This window comes from Lepisosteus oculatus, chromosome 11, assembly GCF_040954835.1.
Source record: "Lepisosteus oculatus isolate fLepOcu1 chromosome 11, fLepOcu1.hap2, whole genome shotgun sequence".
NCBI classification, from domain to species: Eukaryota; Metazoa; Chordata; class Actinopteri; order Semionotiformes; family Lepisosteidae; genus Lepisosteus; species Lepisosteus oculatus.
In genome coordinates, this window is record NC_090706.1 from 24,004,630 (window position 1) to 24,015,220 (window position 10,591).

Here is a 10,591-nt window from a genome sequence, read left to right on the forward strand (position 1 = left end):
TATTGTTTGTTGTGTAAAGCAATACTTACTTTATTCAAGCTTTTCAGAAGTCCTTAAAAAAGCTGTCAGTGGGGATGACTAATAATGCTATTAAAGTTACATCCACATATATTTGGATTGCCCTAGAAAGACAATGCTGTGAGAATATACAGATTTTAATTTATTCCTGTGAATTTTGCTGCCCTAGTAAACTAAAGAATTTGTTGATGGGACATTAAATAGAATAAATACAATTTGATCATCTAAGTGTAAAAATCTTTGTAAAGGAAACCATCTGACCAAGAATGCCTATAAATTAATGAGTGGACTGTGACTAAAAACATATTTGATAATCTTAAAGTAAACATTTTCAAAATACATTTCCATTCTACATTTGGCTGACATTAAAATTAAGATGCTTCAAATGGATTTTTCAAATACCAACAGATATAATAGATTTCAGTGCATCACTTGTATATTTGAGCGTTACTCAGATGAACAATATGGTATTTTTATGTACTGCATTAACTACTGAGTAACATCAAATGGATTAATTCAACCCTAAAAAGTATTTTTGAATCATTCCCCGTTAAGATATAGTATCTTTGATTAAATGGAAAGAAAAACAAATTCCTTACTATAAGAGTAGCTTATCGATAAACATATTTTGCCTTTAGGGTGTCTGCTATAAAAGAAATAAATAGACAATCTAAGCAAAGCAAGTTATAGTTGAGCAAATCGTGATAGGCGCAACCTGAAAAGATCCGGAATACCATGTGGTTTAGAATAAGGGTGCCTCCAGGCTCTGAGATTGGAAGGCAGACATACTCCTGTCTAAGGTAAACATTATTGCTGTTACATGAATGAAATGTTTTGAAAGCCACAGCTATTTTTCTTCTACACCCTACTCTCATGCTATAATCACTAACTTCCCTTTCATGTATCAGGTATTTCTTGTGGCCTGGTTGTTAATTACCAAGAACCTACAAGTACACACTGCTGAAGATCAAGAAGACAAAGAACTGTGAACATGCTGCTCATTCTTTCTCAAATCATTTGAAAGGGCTATAACTTTGTAAATGTACTCCTTTCCAAGATTGTGCTTTGCCAATCAAATCAATTTCTCATTTTTTGATTTGATCTGATTTCTCTTTGCTTTCTTAGGATACTCTTATAGGAAACAATACTTTCAGAACTTCAGCATCAAATTATCTAAATACAGACACAAAAAGTAATATGAATTTTCAGGCTTTAACTAAGAAATTTCAGATTTTCAATCCACTGCTTGATATTTATTCTCAGCTCCCCGTTTACAGTATTACATGTATCATTATTGGCGTCTGCTTGTCATATGAATTGTTTCAGTTTGCTGGTAGCGGTGATGTAAAGTGTGTTGGCATTATAAAAAACTTCTTTTAGGTGTAACAAACAATTTCTTGCCTCCTTTGCACTCTAAAGTCAAAACAGTGCAACCTGAGTAACCCGACACTTAACATAGGAAATTGGGTTAATGTTGTTATCATGAAGCACACAAAATAACAAGGTTAAAAACATACACTTCAAAAGAACCAGAAACTAATGTCTGATCTAGACATATTTAGTAATAAATATACATACCTAGATACAGTTTTAATATTAAAAAAGTCATCAGAATTAACTGTATTATAATCACCTTTACAAATGTTACAAAAAAATGTCACCTTCTGAAGCACCATGAAGGTGGCCGGGAGCTGCTTATATCCGGTGCTGATATGGTCAACTGTTCCACCTGACAAAACTGCTTTTATCCACTTCAGCTCAAACAAATAAAACAAAATATGTGCAGTATGATTGACGCTACTTTTAAGCCTTTGACTCAATTGCAACTTAATAGGAAATAAATGTGGAAAAAAACAATGTCCCAAATCCCTGACATAAAATGCACATGTGAATATACATTATTTGTGCACTTATTGAACGCTTAGATACATATCAATGGCAGGCAGTAATTGTTACAGGTTTGTTTTACTATGTATACCCTAAAGATGCTTGTCGTCATAAAATGTAGGAGACACACAAAAAAGTGATCTGAAGATTTTTTTATTGTGAGCCCGACTGACATTCTACTAACAGGCACTATAGGATCAGAGTTTAAAAAAGGAGCGTTTCAGGATAAATGGTTAAGGGTAACAAGTCATCTTTGGGGAAAAAGACACCTGAAACTTAAAAGCAGGAAAGCATAGAGCATAGTGTCAGAAAGTAGTGAACTTACAGATGGAGACATAGTTCCGTTGGGCAGGTATGGATCTGGCAGCATCAGGAATGGGTATCCTGAGTAAGCAGGCGCTTTGTACATTCCTCCATCTTGACGTTTACTCACTTCAAAATGACACAAAAGAGTCAAAGTACAGGGATGTACCAAAACATGCAGTTTACGTATCCATGCAGTCTTTCAACCTCAATGCTATCATGTTTTTTTTTTTGTTGCAAAATATCCCTACGTACTTCATTTTGTTATTCAGACACAGGCGTCTTACCACGGATGAAATGGAGTGAGCTGGTCTCACTGGTTCTTCGGCAATGATTTTGATCCCCAAAACAGCAAAATATGTTTTTGCCTTAGCTTTGAACAATTTACACAAGATGACTTCTGAGTTTCACCTATGACTGGAAGATCCTCTGCAGCATGGACAGAAAACACCTGTGTCTCTTTGCATGTTTTGCATAGATTAGTAATATTCAAGCACAGATGTGGCCTCAGTCTTCTGATTTTTTACTACGATTATTCTTGTTTCTATACATTAATGAACCCATTTGTACTTTCTGGCCTCTGTAAATACACTGAGAGATATGTGCTACGTTTTAGACCCATTTGTGGTAATGTGTCATAAGGAAGCACAGACATTTTCAAAACAAAGGGTTTTCTAGGTAAACTAAATTAAGTAACAGGTCGGTCAGTATGGTACCCGGCATTGACCTTTCCTAGGAGGTTACCGGGGAAGTGAGAACTTGGGTACGCTATGAATGGCAATACTGTACACCACAATTGCTCATCAACCCATTACGAGTTGTAAACGATTTGATAACTGACCATTGGTAATGATACCGAAATTAACTTTCTTTTTATGTTCCGTCAGCACCATGCACAAATACATAAAATCCAACAACTAAAAATAGTTCTCACGGGATGCATAAAACCGCTGCATTAAGAGTATATGCAACGGTGCGGCCATAAAGGTAACTGTGAGCATTGATTTAACTCGCTGCTACATCTCGAAACACACGCGCAACACTTATCAAATTGCTACAAACTTACCGTCCTCTAGATGCTCCCTGTGCTTCTCTGTGTAAACTCTGTGTTCGTCCTGCTGTACACGCCTGATCGCCTGTTAAAACCCGTGTGGATGACAAAATAACAAAAATGTTTTTGAGACAAAAAGATCAAAAGTAACGACTACAACAATAATAAAACTTTTTACAATTAAGAGATCAGGCAGAGCATCTCTAGTTACAACGACAACAGCACAGAAACAAGGTTCTCTCTCACCCCCGGGTCTGCTACCGAATTGGGATTCTGGTTTATCTCCGACTCGTTCACTAAAGACGACTTCAGGTCTGCTAAATCCCTCTCAGTAAAGGCATTTTCTTGGATTTTCTCGTCTTGTTCTCCCTCGTCCTTAAATGAAATCATCTCGTCGTTAGCTCCGAGATCATCTCCTCCACCGCTATTGAGTTGAGGCATTTTGCTGAGAGAAGAAAAAAAAGAAACACTAGTTTTCTTTTTTGAAGAAAGCCAAGCACCCAAAGTTTTGCTTTGTTTTTCCTCTTCTGTTGATGTGCTCGGATATAACAAATATAAGAAACAAAGCAAAAGTTCTTAAGCTAAGAAGTGGTCCCTCACGGCGAAACTACTGCAGCCCAGCAGCAACAAATAGTACATTTGTGCTACGAGACGAGGCGAGGGCTCCAACATCAAAGAGCACCGCCTTGTGATTGACAGATTCAATGACTTGTTGGGGGTTGAACAATTGTTTCAGCGAAGGTTTCCGCTCTTAAAGAGACAACTACTTTTAAAACAGCTTCTGCAATATTCATGAGTTTTAACACTTTCAAAACTCAAACGGTTTACGAGGGCTGTGAAATGTCACAGCAACTTTGCCAGAGGCTCTCATAATTTGCAGTTTAAACTAGCGTGATAAGGAATCTAACGACTTTCCAAAAAAATCCCGTTTTCATATGTGCGTCAACAAAAATTACTTAACGGTTTCCATAAACCGTCCTACTCTGAAATCCCTACACACGACGTTGAGTTTGACAACCTAAAGATACTTTATATTTGTTATATGTCTTGAAGACCTCGGATTTATAAATGCAATCATAAAACAATATGGATAATGAATGAATAAACTAATAATAAGGAAAGTTTTACCACCCCAAGCAGAATCATTTCCCCGTAATTAATCTTCCTCAGCTCCTACTGTTTTTACACTGGGTATTCTGAAACAAAAGGAATATCTAAAACAATATCTAAAATCAAATAGTCGCACACCTACGTTAATATACTCTCGAAGGCTTTCATTTTAAAATTCTACTATTATGATACAGTTTGTAATGTCCTTTACCTTTGTGTTATTAGGCCTGTAGAGTTGCCCCAGCGTCTGATGTAGCTTTCAACAGTTACTCCCCACCACTGCGGTATCTAATTAACCAGGTTTCCTCTTTACCTATTAAGAGGTAAAATAAAGTGAAAACTTATTTTGTTTAAAAGTAGCATACAAATTACAATCAATTTTCTTTACGATAATTCAAAGCAAGCTGTTTGTGTTACTGTGTAAAGTTATTTAAGTGTTTAAACTGCTACATGTTGTTTTGTTTTCCCGATTGTCACGCATGAGTGCGAATTTATGCAAAACTGTTTGTGCCAAAGATTAAAACAAATTCTTCTAGTTTTTATTTAGTGATTTACAAAAGCTGGGATTTCATTGTTTGACCTGGACTCTTCCTGATTAGACATATTCATGCAAATAGCAGTGATTATAAATTAATTTAAAACATGATAAATACTGATCCGTGTATAATACTTTCATACTGTCAACGTTGTCCTAATGTAATATAGGTTGTAAAACGCATTTGAGGTGACGCTGACTACGGGCATTTCCGGATCTTCTTTTTAATTAAAATCTAAAAAATACAGGACATGATCCTATTTCCTACTTTGTTAGATAAAGTGTTTTTTGTCCTAAGCCCTTCAGAGAAAAGGAAAGCATTCCATAATACAAGTTGTTACCCAGGATATAATTTTATCTGGCTACTGGTTCCATTTTGCAACCAGTCATGTTCGAATAATCCCAAAAAGCAGATTATGTAACTCTGAAATTGATATTTTAAGGAAAATTAACAGGAACTCCAACTAGAAATAGAAAGTGCTATTTTCTTTTGTCTTGCAGTACTTCTGCAAGAGGTAGTTGAGATGTTAAGTTGGCCAAAGTAGTCAAAATGCTAAGAACACGCCTATTATGTATAAAAGCTCCAGTATCTTTTACTTTTTACTTTTCTGAATTTTTAAGGCTGCCTGAAACATGGCATCATGGTCTTTTCAGGTTTTAATTTAGAAATGTTTATATTGTTTCATGCTGTGACTTAATTTTTGGTAATCTGTTGCCCTGAATAAAAATGATGAGCCACAGCTGGGAAATAAAATGAAATACAAACATAAAATGTGTCTAGTATTTGCATAAAGCTGAATATTTATACAATATCATCCATGCATATTAATAAAAAGATTAAAACAAGACGCTTAATATATGCAAATCTAAATTATAAATGAGTTGTTTAAACTCCTTGTTGATTCGACTTGATTAAATATGGACAGCTGTTTTTCATAGGATTTTTTCCCCAGATTATTCATTTTAAGTTTTTCCTCTTCTTGCAGATTGCCTTATCTACCTGCAAGCCTATAGACTCTTTTTAAATTGAATTGTGTTTGACTCTTGTATTTGATTGATATATTTATTGCTATATCTGTCTCTAGCTGGCTCATCTGTTTTGGCTATATGACTCATTCTTTCACTGTTCCTTATATCTTTATCTCTTATCACTTTTAGTAATTGCAGACATGACGTCAGATTTCAGTAAATTATTACTTTCTGCTTTGCCTTAGGGACAGGAAACATGAAAAAAAGAAACTTTTTTCAGCCACCATCAACACTAGCGCTTCTTTTTTAATAGTATATGAATGTACTGAGTCAAATTCAGACTGGCAACAAAGCAGAAGGGTCAAAACAGCAATGTCTCTGAATATAATTACATCGACAGATCAAAACAAAGGCATTAAAAGTAAACAGCAATTAGATGTGTTCAAAGTATTGGCAAGTACTAGAAGGACAAATAACAAACGCATATCTTCATACTATATATATATAGAAAGAGATAACCTTAATATTTTGATCAATCAGGCCACATTTTCATATACTGTATTTTGTCAGAAAGAAAAAAAGTGCTTTTTATTTAATAATGTATATAACTGAACATTTGTATGCACTCTATTAAGACAAATGCATTACAAGAGTTATGAAATATGCCCTTAATAATGATTGAATAAAACAACTCTATGGTTTTAGAATTGTAAACTGTCAGTTTCAATAACTTTAAATAATGTTAACTGGATTTTCTCTTCCTTTGCTTGGTGCTTTTAAACAGTCCCATCCATACTACATTTGATATTAACCATATGGTAGTGGTTATAATTTCAAAAAATCTAAATTATATATAATTCAGATCTTTATTTATAGTAAACACGTATTTTCCATATTTTTCTAAAAATCTGGAAACGTAATGAAAATTTAAACCAAATGTGTTCACGATAACTACTAAAATTCTTATTTGTATTTTTTAATTTCTTGTTTTTATTGGAATGTGCTCAGAATTTTCATTATGATTATGGAATTAACACATTGATACATATTATATAAAAAACTGATAAACTGATGAGTTTTTGCTAGGCCATCTTATTTTTTTTTACTTCTGGTACTTAAATTATTTTTTCTTTTAGGTGATTGTAGGATGTTCTGTAGAACCACATACTATATGTGGTCTGTATGGGTTTTCTGTGACTTTCTGTGGTAATGAAATTATATTAAAATTGTGTTGCCTTTCTAAATCGATCCAGTCACCTGCCTCTTGGATTATCTTAAAGCTTAGTTGACATTAAATTGTTCAGTCCCATGTTCTTCTTTGAATACTGAATGAGAATCAACATTAAGTCATAAAGAGAAATAGATTCAACATTTTGTTTCTAATTAGTGGCTACTTTTCTAAATACACCTTACTGCTTAGCTGCAAATCAAAATGATTTTTTTGGGAAATTATTAGGATGAAAGAAAACAAATACAGTTCAATGAAGTGAATACACTTAATAACAAAAAAGAAATGCTATCATTTGTCACCTGGGGTAATCTGTTGTGCATGAAACACAGTATCTTTTTCACAGTATCACAGTATCTTCTTCCCCAGCTCTAAACGATAAACTATTAATTCTCTTCTGAACAAATTTTATTATATGTAGCATAAATTATAGATCCTTAAAAATGACAGGCTCTGCTTTCTAAATAAACTTCATGCACATTAAAGAAGAAAACTAATTAAATCATATCCTTTCATTGAGGTTAGCCCACAGTGAAGGAAATAGTTCCTAACTCAAGCCATTTGTGTGTTTTATTGCTAGTTTCCCTCAAATAGAAAACTTCTTTTGAGCAATATCCACAGTGCTGTACAGAAATAAGTTAGACATATGTGTACAATACAACAAACCTTTGACTTAACATTAAGAAAGAGCAGTTAATTGTTTTGTCTTGTTATAGAATTTCAAGAAATTGCACATTTTAAACTGACTACATTGCTGAGGTGCTTCGTATATTCCCCTTAATTCAGTAGTTGGTGTTCAACAAATCAAAGAGGATCAAATTTATAGTAGAGGTTTAAAATTACTTTTATAAAGCTTTCATATTGTGACATATGTTACCATATTAATACAACTGTTATTAACATGATAATCTTACAACTACTACTTATTATTTCTCAGAAGTGGTTTGTGAACATTAAATGCAGCATTAATCATTTATTACAAAACGTTATCTGTAGCTTAAAAATAAAGCTCAACATTTTACCTGACTAAATTTAATCTGACCCTTAAATCATGTATTGCCTGCAGAATTCAAAAAAACTCAAACAAATATTATGGCTTCATGAACATGTTATATACTGTAGCTCAGGGACAGTCACAGTTTGCCACCACTAGTTTTTGACAGTCCATGACGGACTGCATTCTGTTTGAAAGAAATGAACAATTTGAACAATTATTTTGATTTACAATGACAGCATTGCCAACAGCCTGTAACAGACAATCCACTAAAAAAGATCAGCATTAACCATACATAAAAAACAGTTTTAAGAAGTTGTTGTTTTCAGATGTTGAGTTTGTTGCATGAAGAAAGAAGAAAGTAGACTGAAAATGCAGCAGAACGCATTTAAAAATGCATTGAGTGAGCATGCTCCTGCCCTCAGCAGGGGAAAATAGGTCGAGCTCGGGACCCCCTCGGGTGGGAAAAAGTTGCAAGACCCCACCACCAGAAAGTTGTAAGAAAAACATTATTCCTAAGACTATGAGAAAACTATGTTTTCTGTTGGTAAGTCAGTAAATAAAGGTTTTGTAGGTTGGCAATCCTGAGTAAACTAATTATATTAAACCAAATAAACCAGGCCAGCAGTAAACAATAATCACAACTGTGTTTTTTCTGGCATGATCTGCAAAACACTGCACATTATCATTTTAGCTGAGCACTAGACCAGATGCTAGAATGGCATTAATACCTGATAGACAATAGGCTGTCTAAAAGGCTAATGAATCATCATCATAATTAAACCCTAAAAAGTAGAAGCCTGTTACAATTATAGTATCAGAGTCCTTTGTTCCAGTTTATTAAAACATACCCCTATAAATAGTTGCAAATCTGATCTGTCATTAGTGTCAGTTTGCATATATTCAATGCATTCTTATTAAGCGGTTATTTTCTTAAACATGGGGTGATAGTTAAAATTAAAAAATAGACTTTGAAACAATATATACATTTTCAGAAATACTATTATTAAACATTATAAAGTTGTTTGAATATTGATCAGATGAATATTGGTGACTACATACAGTTCTTGAATATTGACTCAGTTATAAGTACCATTGTATGTCTTGTTTAAAGTAAAAAATAAAAGGTTCATAGCAAAAGGTTGTAGCTGGGAAACAAAGGGAGTCCTCTGCTTTTAATAAACTTTTTTGCATTTGTTTGTACCGTTTTAAGTTTAAAGGAAGAAAATGAGTAAAGAAGCCTGTAGATTGAAATTGACATTGAAAATTATGCAGTCTCCCATGAATGCAATTTTATCCAAAGGTTCCATCTATCATATGAATGATTCAGCATGGTTTTGCCCTTAATGACACATATTCATAAGTTTACAGTGGTACAGTAAATGCAATTGTGTTATGAATAAATCCTCCTAGCACTACATCTCTAGCTCTGAGACTGGCAAACTTTCTGCACGGTTAATCTGTTGGGGACTTCAAAACTGATCAGTATGTTTGTGGGATTGGATGAATTGACCCTGTTGCCACAGTTTACTTCTTCATATTAATTGTATCCTATTTGGGCTCGGATGAGAAGAAAGCCTTCGTTGGAGTTATTCTGCCCTCCCAGATAGAGATTAAACCTTGGCAATAAAGTAGAAACCTGTTGTAATCTGTGAGGCAGGAAACAAAGAGCCTCATTAATGCAGAGACTGTACGGGCCTTTGATGTTCAGCCAAGCCATTCACTCCCCGCTCCTTCTACACAAAAACATTCATAAAAACATCATCTCTCCTTCCTTTGCCTCGTCTCTCTGTGGTTAAGTGTACTTGCTATTAAAAGATGCACTAGATTGAATAAACACTGTATGTAAAAGGTGCGTTGTGGTGCAGGTTAAATCAATGGAAAATGCAGTTTGTCTAGTGTACATTTTAACCTAAGCTCTTTCTTCCTTCCTTTGTTTTTTTTTACATTTATGTCAGACTGAAGGTCTTTGCTCTTGTACTATGCTTTGTAGCACCAAAACGTCTTGTAGATCTGTAATGAGTTCCCTTGTTACTGTTATTTTTGCGAGTGGTTTGTTTTCTGATGATTCTATCTGCCTAGTTGTCTCATACCAAAGAACTCAAGTGCAAAGCTTCTCCCATTTCCATAAAGACACACACTTATCTACATATAGGAAATCAATCTAGTGCAACTAACATACTGTACTTTGCAAAAAGCATTTGTTTAATTTTGCTTGCCTCTAGAAATGTCCCAAAAAAGTCTTATGAACAGAAACTGTAGTTTACCTTCAAGTAGCACACAACTGAATTGTAGCCATGTTGATATATTATGCTTCTAATTCTTTTTCAATGTTTTTGACGTGTTTGTTTTGGACTGAAACACACATGATGTGTTCTTGTTTTTCTATTTGCATATTTGGACAGAAAAGATCTGGTTAAGTAGTATTTACAGAAAGTCAATTGTGGCGGAGATTCTCTGTCTCTTTAGTAAATAAGCCTGATTTTCTATAAAACG

General features: G+C 34.1%; 1 protein-coding gene across 11 annotated transcripts in view; it reads right to left on the minus strand.

The window, feature by feature from the left end:
* tcf7 (transcription factor 7) overlaps positions 1-3,942 on the minus strand; it is a 55,215-nt gene extending 51,273 nt beyond the window's left edge. For 7 of the 11 annotated variants that reach the window (XM_015349519.2, XM_015349518.2, XM_015349516.2 and 4 more), the window contains exons 1-3: positions 3,506-3,941; positions 3,275-3,344; positions 2,231-2,337 (exon numbers count right to left, since the gene is read on the minus strand). In XM_015349519.2, coding sequence (XP_015205005.1) covers positions 2,231-2,337; positions 3,275-3,344; positions 3,506-3,700 — 372 coding nt within the window. In that variant the 5' untranslated portion in view covers positions 3,701-3,941. Of the gene's footprint in view, positions 1-2,230; positions 2,338-3,274; positions 3,345-3,505 lie in introns of all 11 variants that reach the window. The other 4 variants (XM_015349521.2, XM_069195938.1, XM_069195937.1 and 1 more) reach the window with 2 other exon arrangements.
* Between the last annotated feature and the right edge of the window lie 6,649 nt (positions 3,943-10,591).